General features: G+C 36.9%; 1 protein-coding gene across 1 annotated transcript in view; it reads left to right on the top strand.

Moving 5' to 3' along the window:
- HERC2 (E3 ubiquitin-protein ligase HERC2) overlaps window positions 1–14,044 on the top strand; it is a 151,555-nt gene that overhangs the window by 24,267 nt on the left and 113,244 nt on the right. Inside the window, exons 14-23 of the mRNA XM_088227494.1 lie at window positions 870–967; window positions 2,315–2,449; window positions 4,236–4,341; window positions 7,351–7,486; window positions 8,612–8,813; window positions 9,927–10,050; window positions 11,238–11,326; window positions 11,417–11,496; window positions 11,770–11,969; window positions 13,268–13,452. Of these exons, the coding sequence (XP_088083620.1) occupies window positions 870–967; window positions 2,315–2,449; window positions 4,236–4,341; window positions 7,351–7,486; window positions 8,612–8,813; window positions 9,927–10,050; window positions 11,238–11,326; window positions 11,417–11,496; window positions 11,770–11,969; window positions 13,268–13,452 (1,355 nt within the window). The remainder of the gene's footprint in view (window positions 1–869; window positions 968–2,314; window positions 2,450–4,235; window positions 4,342–7,350; window positions 7,487–8,611; window positions 8,814–9,926; window positions 10,051–11,237; window positions 11,327–11,416; window positions 11,497–11,769; window positions 11,970–13,267; window positions 13,453–14,044) is intronic.

Here is a 14,044-nt window from a genome sequence, read left to right as displayed (position 1 = left end):
CTAACTAACCATCACGCCATTTCCCCAGAGGGGTAGGCAGAGAGGATAGAACGCCACACCACTCTGTCCTGGCACACTTCCTTTGCTTCCTTCACATTCATACATCTTCTCATGCACGCACGTCGATTATTCCGACTTTTCACATGACCACTTTCAATAATTTGTTGTACTTGATCATGCCATGTCTTTCTCGGCCTTCCTCGACTTCTACAACCAGACACATTCGCATCATAAATCTTTTTAGCCGTTCTTTCATCATTCATTCGCTCCACATGACCGAACCATCGCAAAAGACCTTTCTTAATTGTAACTGCTAAGAAGTTATTTATATTGACACATGAAAAATCATTCGTATCTGGCGTGATATTTTTTTTTTAATACAACGCTTGACACATAAATCAACATAAATATATGAAATCAGCTTTAAAACTAAAAAAAAAAACTAAAATAAACATAATTATTAACAACGTTCTTACAAGGTCACGCCATTTTGAAAAACGTTGGAGATGGGATAAATTGATCAATGTAAATTGATTGAATAAAAAAATAATTCATGTGATGTTGTTCATGAAAAAAAGTAGAAATGTCTTATTTTTTGGTGAATAATTGTCTTAAACACACTATAATAGGCTTGTTTTCATGTTTGCATGAAAAAACTGATAAAATCGATTTGATCAGTGATCAGTAATTTTTCATCACTAGTGACATTAGTTTGACAGCTGTCATTTTAATCTAGCTTTATTTTAAAGACTCTATACATGTTTATAATTTTATGTCTGGCACCCGTGCAATTTTCACTTGTTAATTATAATGTTGGCGAGTTGTCCGCCCGGGATTAATAAACTAAAGTACTTTTGGTGTACCCCCAGGGGAAGGGTGTACATGTGGGACGAGGAGAACTACTTCATGCTGAGGTTCTACAGCCCCGAGGAGGTGGTGGCGGCCATCTTGGTGCAAGGGATGCAAGGTAACCACACTTTATGTAATTATGTACTTCGATGCGCAGATGTCGAGATCCGTACATTTTGATTTGCTGATGAATGTCGATAAATCGAATGGGATGGTTTTCGAAAGAAATGAAAGTATGACTGAATGTGAAATCACTGTGTATGGGGTTATACTAAAACAGGTAGAGGGATTTGTGTATCTGGGAAGTATGTTTACTAGGGATGGAATGACTGAGAAAGATCTCGAAAGGAGGGTGAGTGCCGGAAACAGAGTGAACGGTGCACTTAAATCAACCTTGGCAAATAAATGTTTGTCGCAAGAGGCAAAATTAGCAGTTCACAATGGAGTCCTGGGCCCGACGTATGGGAGTGAAATATGGACTTGGGAAAACGGGGATGAAAGTAGGCTGAATGCTTTCAAAATGCGATCTTTCAGGCGAATTTGTGGTAAAACTACGTACGATAGATGCACAAATGTTGAAATTCGTACATTATGTAAGGCTGAGATGACAAAATCAAGAAAGGAGCTCTGCGTTGGCTCGAACGTGTAGAGCGAATGGACAGCGAAATAACAGCTAAAAAGATTCATAGTTTGAATGTTGATGGATGCAGAAATAGAGGAAGACCAAGAAAGACAGGGCATGACCAAATTCAACAAACGCTTCAAGATGGAAATGTCAAAAATTGGAATAATCGGCGCGCGTGCATGAAAAGATGTATGAATTTAGAGGAAGTTAGATTTGTATGCAAAGACAGAGTTGTGTGGCATTCTATCCTCTCTGCCTACCCCTACGGAGAAACGACATGATGGTTTGTTCGTTGTTTGTTGTACATTCATTGAATGTGATAAGGCCTCCGAGGTCTGAATCCTGCTCTACCACAACTTGTTTCCTATTTTCAAACACAGTTTTTTTTACTAGAAATGGCTCAAGAATGGAAATATTTACGTGAATCAGTCTATATGACTTATTTAGCAGTGCTGATGTACTAAATATATTGTATTTAAATATTATTGTTTGGCTTTAAAAATATGTTTACATTGTACTTTCTGAAATTGTCAAATGTATATCTTTTAAGTCAACTTATTTTGTAGGCATAAGATTGTTTAAGTATATTTTTCTGTAAAAGTGTGTTTTAAATAAATAAATAAAAAATAAATTAAAAAATATTCAATATAATATAAACATTTTTTTGTGTACAACCACTAAAATAAATATTGTATGCCGACCGGTTTCATAACATGGGTGTTCCTTTCGAATAATTCCTTTAGAACGCACAGAATACAGAACACCTAAATCCTACAAATATGAGTTGCGACATATTGCACTATAACTGTGGATATCTAATTCTGTGTGTGCGTTTTCCAGATAAGTGCGTGAGCTCCCTGTCCCTGGGGGCGCAGGGGGCGGCGGCCGTGACCTCCGCCGGGGAGCTGTGGGGGTGGGGGGGAGCGCGCCCCCTCCAGCTGCTGCACCGCTGCCCCGACAGCCTGGCCGTTGTAGGTTTGTAACAACCAAATTTTACCGAGGACATAAAATATGTGTAATTGAAAATTTATATTTAAAGCACTGACTAAAGTAAACGGAGAAGTTTTATTGATAATTTTATTTATAATTTTATCAAAATAATTAAAATAAAACAATTTTGTGTTTTTAAGACCTTATTTTTATTTTTTTACCAACCGGTTTCGAAGCTTCGTCGGCCTCGTGGTGTTGTGGTCAGCGCGCTTGCCTGCCACAGGGTCGAAGGAGCATATGAAGCGAGTGAGGCTGAGCCTCACTAAGAAATCATTGCTATTCACTAGCACCTAATATGTATTTTAATTCGCATTATATCAACACATTATGAAGATAAAAAACTAGCAACCAATATAAAAATGCTCAAAGATGCCTACAAACATGGTCCGTACTGCAGTGGCGAGCCGTGATTTATTTTATAGGTAATCTATCGAAAATGTTCAATAATTTGTACTACATATAAGTACTTACATAACATGTAAGTAATGTAATTATAAATTACTACTTTTTCTGTGGTTCTGTGAAAATCAACTCAAACAACAATTATTACTAACCACGCGATATACGTAACTTTAATCTACACTATTTTAATAGAATACTAAACTTGTACAAAAGTTTATTAACACATACCACAATGACATTCAGCAGATATTTTCATTATGATCTGTCATTGACAGTACTGTCAAGACTTGAGCACTGGCCGATTTCTTTTAAAATGAATAATGCCTAAAACGGCCACTGCGAACGCCACCTGTCCTATGTGATACATAATATGTCAACGGTATCCCATCCCAAGAAAAATAGTCCTTCGGAAATAATGTTCGAAATACTAGTTTCCAAATAGAGAATCTTCTAAAAATATTTGTAATCTGCAAGTTTGTTTTAGTACTAAAAAAGCCGACTTGGGTTAAAGACGAAAAATACAGTGTACTTTTTTGTATGGAAGAATAAGCTGAGGTAATCGGCTAGTTTTATCGTTCAGTGAGAATGGACTGGGCGCTGGCGCTGGGCGCACTTCATAGATATTTTTTTTTGTAGAAAGATATAAACGGTGATTATAATAAATAACAATTACTTTATATATTTTCCCATAAACATGGTTACTATAAATTATTATAATTTAAAGTCAAATATAATGGTAAGCTGTGCATAATCGCTTACTTTGACGATTCGCCCCTGCCGTACTGTGTTATTTACTGTAGGTCTACTTAACATTTACGCATATTATACTTATCCTTAAAAGCTGAGCTTCACTAGAAATTTGGTATCAAAGACGCCACTGGCCTGCCATGCAAGAGGTCTCGGGTTCGATTCTCTTCATGGTTGATGCGAAGTATTGATTTAAAACAGTGTTTTGACACTAGAATATTTTTTATAGTCCCTGGACTGGCGCCTGAAGCGTAAGACTAATCATCTTACCTTCATGTAACAAAAATGATCGAGATACGCTGCGATTGGTCTGCCAAAGCGGGGCCCTATGCACCATTAGGTGCGGAAAGGGAATGAAGATGACGAAGATTTCGAAGCTTTTAGAAAATTTAGTTATGAATATTATCCTTTTTTTTATTTTAACAGTGTGTACTAAATTGTAAATCTTAACATAGGGAGGTAATAAATCAAGTCTTTTTGTCTTGTAATATTTTTTTTTTGTGATGGTATACGGAGTGAGGGATGAGGGGGGTTGAAATTCCTCCGTCCAAAACAAAATTCTTTCGAGTGTAAAGGTTATGTATGTATGTGTGCGTAAAATGATTATTATGTGTCAACACAGGTGTCAGCTGCGGTCCCAGTCAGATGTTAATATGGAGCGAGGCTCGGCCGTGGTCTCTGCCGCCTTCCCTTCCGTTCGTTCTCGATCTCACCGAGTCCACATTCAAGTAAGTCCATCGAGCAAACAGTACCCGTTCTGCAGATTATCATTATTTATTTCACAAAATGACGCACAACCCAAAAAAGTCTTAAGTTGTGTTATTTTATAGTTAAACAACGGAACAGTAACGAACGCAATTAAGCGGGTCAAATACCTAGGACATGTAAATACTGACAGGCTTACAGACGATGATGACATAGAACAACAAAGGCTAATGTGGTGCACTAGAAATGCTCTCTTTCTTAACGTGGATAAGTGTCATGTAATGCGGTTTTCTCTAATCAAAATTATTAATTAGTAATTATTTATTATTTTATTTATTGATTACATTATGCATACATTTGTTAAGGACAGAGACACAGTTTGTAGCGACACAATCAGGAACGACCCATGTCTGTGAACTTGCTCCGACTCGCTAGAAAATCCATATTGAGTCGCGGCACTTGTAATGCATTCATAACCACATTCACACACATATATACATACATATTCGCACATACATATTTATATTATGTTTTATACATACATATACATATATATTAAGTTTATACACATCATTGATACTTTATACATTATTACATTTTACATTTATAAATACATATTAATCATTTACCAGTTAGTCCACATTTGATCGCAGAAATCCATTCCCATTCGAGCAAACCAATTACTCAAACCGGATTTGAATTTTGAAAATGACTCAGATTCCTTTGTTACCTGATCTAGTAAATTAAATATTCTTGGACCTACCACAGAGAAATGTCTCCTAGCCAAAGTTGTTATACTTTTTGGTACGTATTAATTTACTTTTGAGGAATATCTTGTTATTATTTCCTGTTGTGTTCTTTGTTTACTACTTGTGGTCCAAATGTTTGTCAATGCTTCTTTCTTTTTTCTTTAAATGTTTTAAACTATTCTTTTATTAGACAGAGACACAATATTTCAATATAATTAATGTATAAATCTGTAAATAAATTATCTGTTAGGGCTCTATTTTGGTACAAATTAATTTGTCAGCATGCATCGCACTCCGAGTATAAACTCAAGTTGGTGCATGATTACAACACCAGGTTTACTAGTATGGAAGGGCTAGCTGTTCCTAGATACTGCAATAAATATGGCAAAAGGACACTGCAATACAGTATACCTAAAATATTTAATATGTTACCAAACAATATTAAAAATACTGAGTTAAATACAGGAGTTCGACGTTTGCTCAAATTATGGTTATTAGAAAAAAGTTTTTTGTATTAGTGATAGTTTTTAATTTTTCAAAATGTAACCTGTAATTGTTTTTCAAGTAAAATTATTGTTAATGTAGGCTAAGTGTAAATAATTAATGTAATTTATAAGAACCTGCTGACGAGTTGTATGTATGCAACTCAGCAGGACTTTAATTTAAGAATATATTGTAAATATTTTTTAAAAATAAATTTTAAAAAAAATATAAAAAAATTGTAATATTTAAACCTTATAAATTGTATACATGGACAATGTCCGTTAATAAATAAATAAATAAATAAAAGTTGATCAGACATGACTTATAATAGATTTGTCTAATTGAAATAACTTTGACCTCTTTAAACAATTAATCCGATGAAAAGGTAGGAGGATATTTAAATATTATTTTTAGTACGGTTTTTTAAGTTATCATGAGCGGTAATGCGACATTAACTCTTGTAAAGTGAATAAATGATCTGGGTATCATCTTTGATGATAAATTAACTTTTGTTACCCAAATGAATGAGATGATTAATAGAGCCACAAAAACCCTAGGCTTTGTTATCAGAACAACAAGAGAGTTTAAGTCTGTTGATGCATTAAAAATATTATACATGACCCTAGTAAGAAGTCAGTTAGAATGTGGGTCCTCAGTTTGGCCTCCTCATTATGTTACCCATGTAAACAGTGTGGAGAAGGTCCAACACATGTTTTTAAGATTTATGAATTTCAAATTAAACATCCCAATTGAAGAGTTAAACTAGAAATGTTTAATGAAGCAGTTAAAATTAATATGTATTGGTGATAGAAGGGAAATTTCAGATTTAGCGCTGCTTTTTAAGTTATCAAATAATGTTCTTGACAATCCCAAAGTTTTAAATTGTGTGAATTTTTATGTGAGACAGCGTGGGACGAGACAAAATACTTATTTTGCTGTTGATTTGCATAGTTTAAACTGTGCTAAAAACTCACCTATTCCACGGCTCCACATGTAAGCGAACAAACATGGAAACTTAGATTTATTTAATTTATCTTTATACAAATTAAAATCAATACTTTTGTTATACTTGTTTTACTGTTTATACTATGATACATCACCTCTGTTCAATACTTTTTATATTTAAACTCTTTATTTATTGTTAATTTGCTTCATACCTATGTTATAATTTCTTATTTATTTTTCTTTTTTTGTATCTTTATTTTATGCTGATTTTATTTTATGTATTTATATTTTCAATACTTGTGTACAGGTGTTTTGTTTCATTATAATTGTTTGTATATATTATTTTATAATATTTGAGTTTGTCCAAATGTTCATAGACAAAAGACTGGACTTCACCCCCTCGGGGGTCATTAAGATTAACAAATTACAACAGGGATGGAGAATACCTTAAATAAGGGAATATGGAAGTCAAGGCATTAAGAAAAACGAATATCGGGTTGTGGTCCCGTGGCTAGTGTCTCGGACTCACGGACCAAAGGTCCGTCGTTCGAATCCCACTCTACCCCAACTTGATTCCATTTTCTAATAGTGAGTTATTTACAACTCGTTGAGAATGGCCCTCAATATTAAATATTTGGGTAAATCATAAGAACGCAAATATTTCTTTTTTTAAAAAAAAAAACAAAAAATGTTTAATGAGTTGCCTACGGAGATTTGGGGTGCTGGGTCTTCCGGGCTGGATCGTTTCGCGGGATGGCAATGATTTTTGTTGAAAACAAACATCCAAATAGGTAGATAGGATGTCACCAGGCGGGGATGAACATTTGTTTTATAAAAGTTCTCTGTGGATTCCAGGCAACTGGAGAGGCTGCTGTGGATGTCGCAGGGCCCCGGGGCGCCCGGGGCGCCCGCCTCCGCTCAGCCCTGCAACCTGTCCCCGCAGGAGAGCGAGTGCGTGGCGGTGGCCACCCTCAACTTGCTACGCTTACAGGTAAAGTGCTCGCTGCGCTTACTTCATGACTGAGTTTTTAGGGGGAGAATTAAGGCCCTTCAACAAATCCATCATTCGCGATCGCTATCCACACTCAGTGCTACATAAGTCACTGTGTTGTTACTCCGAATGCAGTGTATCCAGATATTTATTTTACAAAGAAGGTAACGTTAGTGAACATATTGATGACTAATAAGTCCCTAAAACTCATAGAATTAAGAATAGTCCAGAAGGAGCGTAGAATCATATTTGAATACATCAGACCAAATGATCCATCCAAAAATCCCCCCACTTTGCCCCACTTTCGTCGCGCGCATTCGTGAAGTCGCTGCGCAATGTTGCCAGAGGGGAAAAAATATAATCACAACAAGGTAAAAGGTAATGTAAGGTAAAAAAAATAACAATTTGTTAATTCTCTAAAATTTTACAGTGCACGCGGAAACATTAATTGATTCAACAGAGTAGATAAGTAAAGGGTCATTTAATAAGAGTAATTGAATTAATGAACTTCGAACATAAAATGTGAAACAATTTTTATTTTACATAAAACTGATATTTTTATATCATGTTAAATAATATTTGATGTTTTAAAGATAATGTCGGTCAAGTGTCCGCCACGGCGTTGTTTAATCCGAGGTCCAATTTTCATTAGTTCTCTCATTAGATTAGCCAAGTAGGGAAAAAAAATTACTACCCTGGCAACACTAACGAATTGTCCATTTTGTTTTCTTTGACAATCTGACAGTAGTTTAGTCGCCTTTTGTTTGATTTGCGGTTTCTGGACTATTCTTAATTCTATGCTAAAACTCTTAGCAGAACATCTAGTGACTTGACAGTTAAAGCATTCCATTGCTCACTTGTTCGCCCTCTTTTAGAATATGCCTCCATGATTTGGTCTGCCTTGTATGTAGGGCGGATAAATCATATTGAATTGGTGTAGCATCGTCTGTTAAGAAAAGTAGTATAGATGTTTAGCCTCGAGAGGCGAGACTACACTGGAGAAGTCTACAAAAATGTAAAAATATATGTTTAAAAAAAATATTTATTCATTCATATAAAAACACATAAAAGTATCCTTAACTCTACGAAATATGCAAAATTTATGAATTGTGATTTTCTTTTCAGTTGGAGGGTGTGATGGCTGGGTGGTGTGCGGAGGACGTGCGCGGCTGGGCGGGCGGCGTGCGCGCGGCCGTGTGCGCCGCGGCGGGCGGCGGCGCGGGGGGCGCGCGCGCCGCCGCCCAGCGCGCCCTGCGCCGCGCCTGGCCCGTGCTGCTGCCCACGCCGGCCGAGCGGGCGCGCCTGCTGTCGTCGCTTCTGCCCAGAGGTAGGAGGAGCGCAATAATAGGGCGCGGCGTCCGTCCGGCTCCAATTTTTATCTCAGACTAAATTTTTAAAGACTATTGCGAACATAGTTTCTATTTATAATCATTTAACAAATTCAGTAAAACCCCTGGTTTACGTTTTTCTAGGGAGCTACAAAAAAAGTGTAAAACTGAGGAAAACACTAAAGTGAGGAAATGAAAAATGTATGGAAAAAATTAAATTTCATAAGAATATAATTATTGCACAAAACCATACTAAATATACTGCAGAAAAATTGTAAAAAGTGCCATAATTGGGGATTATTAATATTTACCTATGGTTTTATTAAAAATATTTTGTATTTTTCAATCAATGCTATAATGTGTTTTTTTTATTGAATTAAAAAAAAAACATGTTTTAGTAATTTTATGTAGTTACTCACCTTAAAAACACGGAAATAATAATTTGAATTTGCATAAACTACATACAATGGTTTTTTCCCTAAAAATTGGGAAATTTTATTTATATGGTATCACTTTTTTTAGTATGGTAACACATAATTTCAACTGCCATTTACATCGCGGCAAAAATGTTTCACACTTTTATGATAAATGTTTAAATATCTTCTTTTCACATCATGTTTTAAAATAATATTTCTATTGCCAAACTTTCTGCATCGTAATTTATTGATGTGTTTTATTTTTTTCCTCCTGAATATGCGTCAACTGCATGTCACAATTTAGTAGAATGTCATAATTAGACACTTAAGCAAAATGGTCGATTACAGTGCACCTACTTTGAATTTAGTTCGAGGCAATAATTGACATGTTTTGTTATTTGCCTCGATTTTATTCTCCATTCACGCGGCGGCGCGCGGCTTGTCGTCTTTCGACAGATTAAACGAGTTTCGAAAAATTTTCAACGTAAAACCGGGTTATGAAAAACAAAAAACGTTGATTGGGGCGGATATTTGAATGAGAATGTGTGGAAACAAATGGGACCTGAACATTTCGCCGTAAAAAGCGGGAAAATTGTGAAATTGAGGAATGTAAAAACGAGGTTTTACTGTACATCTGTTTGTATTCTAAATAAATAAATATATTACCAATTTGTACAATAAGAACACTGTTTCTAGGTGGCGAGACCGATACGGTGTCTCCCGGTCGGCGCTTTATGAGGGAGCTGCTAGTGTCGGCGCTGCTGGCTGGAGGAGGGCTGCGCTCCACTCTCCGCAAGCACTTGAAGGCCCCCATGCACACGTGAGGCTCCGTACATCATATTTGTATTCGTTATATCTTTAATCTTCGCAAATTTGACCACATAACCGAGTATCGCACGCAACTACACTGGCTCAGTATCAGGCATAGAAGAAACATCCACATTCTATCACTTCTTCACAATATTTTAAATAATCCCACTTCGCCTGTTTATCTGAGAGAGCTCATCCAACCTCTTTCACAACACGGACTATCTCTTTGTTCTACTAACAAGAGAACCCTTTTAATACCCTGTCATCGCGCTAATTTTCTTGCCGCCTCTTTCTCAGTAGTAGCCGCTCGATTGTGGAATAATCTACCCACAAATGTTAGAGACGCCCCTTCTTTATTTACATTTAAGTCAAGATTGAAATGTCACTATCTAAATATTTAAATTGTTCCTTAATCCTTCTTCTTTCCTTCCCATCCCCTCTCCTCTCTTCATAGTATAGTGTTAATATATATTTTTATAAATATTTATTTTTGTTAATCTTTGCTTTTAATTTTTGTATAAAATTGTAAGATTCAATATGTCCATGTATTTATAATTTTCTCAAACTGAACGGTTTGGGTATATGTATATATATTTATTTATTTTGTAAAAATAAAAATGAAAAATAAAAACAAAAAATAAAAATGAAATACGTGCTAACATACTAAATAATAAACACAGAATATACAGAAAAAAATATGTGAAATAAGTTAAAAAGGATATAATAAAAAGTTTTATAAAGTAAAAAAAAAAAAAAACAATAATAACAAAGGTATGCAAGAAAAAACAGTAAGCATATAAACAAAAAATGCAGAGATATAAGCTTATGAAATAAATTCTGTAAAGCAAACAATAAATAAAGTTAACATATTACAACAGAGATGAAGAACATTTAAGATAAGGTAATATAGAAGTCTAGACATCTACAGGGCTTTTGACCTGTCAATGGCTGGTTTAAGTGGCCACTTTACACACTGTGTAACATTCTCCATTCTGCCTTCATTTGAACATCAGCCTAAAACCAGCCAATGGCAGGTCATAAGCCCTGTAAATGCCTAGACTTCCATATTCCCTTCTCAATAATGTTTTCCCTCTCTGTTGCAAAAAAATTATAGTCTCTTTATGTATTTTTTGTCTTTTTATAATATGTACGTCTTAAATTTTTAGTTTGATATTTACTGAGTATGTTTGGTTACAGAGATGAAGATGAATTGGAGCTCGAGGTGAGCGGTGATGAAAGTTGGGCTGAGCCTCCTTTCCAGGATCAGCTGTCGGATGCCTCTCCGGGTAATCAACTTTCACTCTCTCGAGTACGAAGACCGACTTACTCTCTCTAGTGCCATCTAAATCAATCTTTTGTTTTATTTCACCGTGCAGATGGCGACGGGGAGTCCGAAGAACCAGAGGAAGACTCGACTGAAAATGAGAAACTGGATGCTGTACCACTTCTGCACTTGGTAAGAGTTATTCTATAAAACATTCAAATTTGTTGGTGAATATCCTCGTGATGTTCATTGTCATTTATTATAGAAATCAACGCATTACAACAGAGATGGAGTACATTTTAGAGAAGGGAATATAGAGGCCTAGGAATCTACAGGGCTTCTTATATTCTGACATCTCACAACATCTTCGAGATTTGCACTGGTGAAAAAGCCCAGAGAAAATAAAATACATGCTTTGCTGGACAGTATTCAAATCCCTTTAAAAAATATACGTTTTGTCTCTAGGTAAAACAGCTAGTTCGCAGTATCAGTTCCAGTACACAGGCGCGCCTGAACGCTCTGGCGGAGGGCCCCCCTATCCCGGGCAAGCTGGCGGAGGTAGAGCCCCCCGGGGAAGGGGGCGAGAAGGCGCGCGGAGAGGAGGCGCAGGACCTCGCTGACAATGAGATCAGCCCCACGGTTGACCTCCTCCTACAGTACCAGAGGTAATGTGTGATGAAATTATATGTAGGATGAAGAAAACCCTATTCAATCTGAACCCACTAGCAGTCTGGCCACGGGGAGTATTCTTGATACTCCTGTCGGATCTGTATTCTGAGAAATGCAAAATGACATAAGTTATTGAGAGGTTATTTTGTTTTGTTTGTCAGTAAGAAAGTTATAAAGAAAATCACGCTTTACATAACATTTATTCATCGAAATCTTTAGTACAAATGGCTAACAAATAAATCACTAAAATTGAACGACTCGTTTCAGAGATACAACTGAATTGAGCGGGCGCCTTGCCCACATAAGCCCAAATTTAGACCCCCCACGCGCAGCACTGTGACGTCTCCTCCCAACCCCTCCTCTGATCGCAACAAACCATTTCCGGTTGCCGATAAAACGGGCTATCCACTCATAGTTTTAGATATTCTGTAATCCTTATAGTTTTTGCCTTTTGCCTTTTTCCTTTTGCCCTCGAAAGTACACAAATATTTGCCGCGGCTAAACCTTATATGACGCCTAGAACAAACCATGAGATGTTCATTCCCATTCACATCAGGAATTCTAAGAAAACAAACCGTTTTTGTAATAACTTAGTTCTGTTATTGAGGGTAATCGCGCCACTTGCCTGTTGGCAGATGAATGCTCCAAATGGTCTGGTTTGCGGGATGTGTTATCCTTATTTACTTTGCAACCGAACCCTAAAGACAATGAATGCAATTACCTACCCTGTACTGGGTTCTGGCACCTTTATTGTCTGGAACTTCTGTCGCGGCAGTCGGGATCAGATCAGATCTTGTGGTCAGGAAGGAGGGGCACTTGACGATTACACGGCACAGTGGATTTAATGAGTTATGATCGCAATCGCGATTGCGGTGAGAATATCAAAAGCACATGCACACACGATCAGTTCAGTTGTTATTCTGGGGCCGGGACAATATCGGTACCCACGGTAGGCATTGCAACATCTTAACCAGGGCCCAGTAGGTAGCAAATAAGTTTTGAAGGGCTCATCCTAGTAAATGTGCTTTATCAATTTTTTATACTTCACTTATGACAACTTGCAAATTTTAAAAGATTTCATTGTACCCAATGACATAAAAAAAAAACACATTATTAGTGCAATGAAAATGGGATTTCAGTTTGTGGGATTTTAGTAATGTTTGCTTTATTCTCTATGGAATTTCATTCATGATCAGTCGGGATGCTACGCAAAAATGTGCCGTCGTGTGTGATGAAAAAATACTTTAAATGCACGGCAGCTGTGAAACTACACTGTGTCGTCTCATCTCCGCAGATTACTGTTCCTGGAGTTGCGGTCGCGCGATGGCAACGTGCGTCGCTCGGCCCGGCAGCTGCTGGCGCGCCACACCGCGCTCGTGGCGCGCCACTGCACCGCCACGCTGCGACGCGCCCTGCCCCTCGTGCAGGAGCGAGTGTCTCTCCCCGCCGTGTGGGCTCTGCTCAACGTGGACATAGTCGGTGAGTAGATTGTAGCGCAAGCCGGTCGCGAGCAACTTCCAGAGACGGCGCCATATCGGCCCTCGTAGCCCAGCTTTAGCCCACATACCACACAGGTTTTGTTCACATATTTTCGTTCTCCTTTCCGCACACCCAGTGGTACATAGGGCGTTTTGTTATAGTTTTAGCGTTTTAAAAATTGCTATTTGTCAGCATAACGTCATTGTTTGCGATATATTATAACGGACTCAGTATTGATGTAGACATTTTTAACTGCACGTTGCATTTGTACAGAAAATTTCTTCATGGGGTCGATTATTTGGGATAGTTGCTGAATGTACATCTTGAGTGGTTCATGCTATGTATATGTGCCGCATGTAATGTATATGTTTGTGTATGTTTTATATGTGCGTTCATGTGTGTGCGTGGATGGCTCGGAGTGTACATTTGGTATTTTTATTTATTTTATTTTATTACCTCCATGGAAAACGCAAATGTCAACAATTATCCTTTTTTCACTTAATATTCTTATTTATTTTTTATTTTTTGTCACATTTAATGTTTATATCTTTTTAATTTATGAAAACTTAATTGGTCTTTTTATGTTAAAATT

The sequence above is a fragment of the Micrasema longulum genome, unplaced genomic scaffold (assembly GCF_059751315.1).
Source record: "Micrasema longulum isolate JH-2025_06_02 unplaced genomic scaffold, ASM5975131v1 h1tg000044l, whole genome shotgun sequence".
In the NCBI taxonomy this organism is placed as follows: domain Eukaryota; kingdom Metazoa; phylum Arthropoda; class Insecta; order Trichoptera; family Brachycentridae; genus Micrasema; species Micrasema longulum.
Note: the sequence above shows the minus strand (reverse complement) of the source record. Positions and strands in the feature narration are given on the sequence as shown.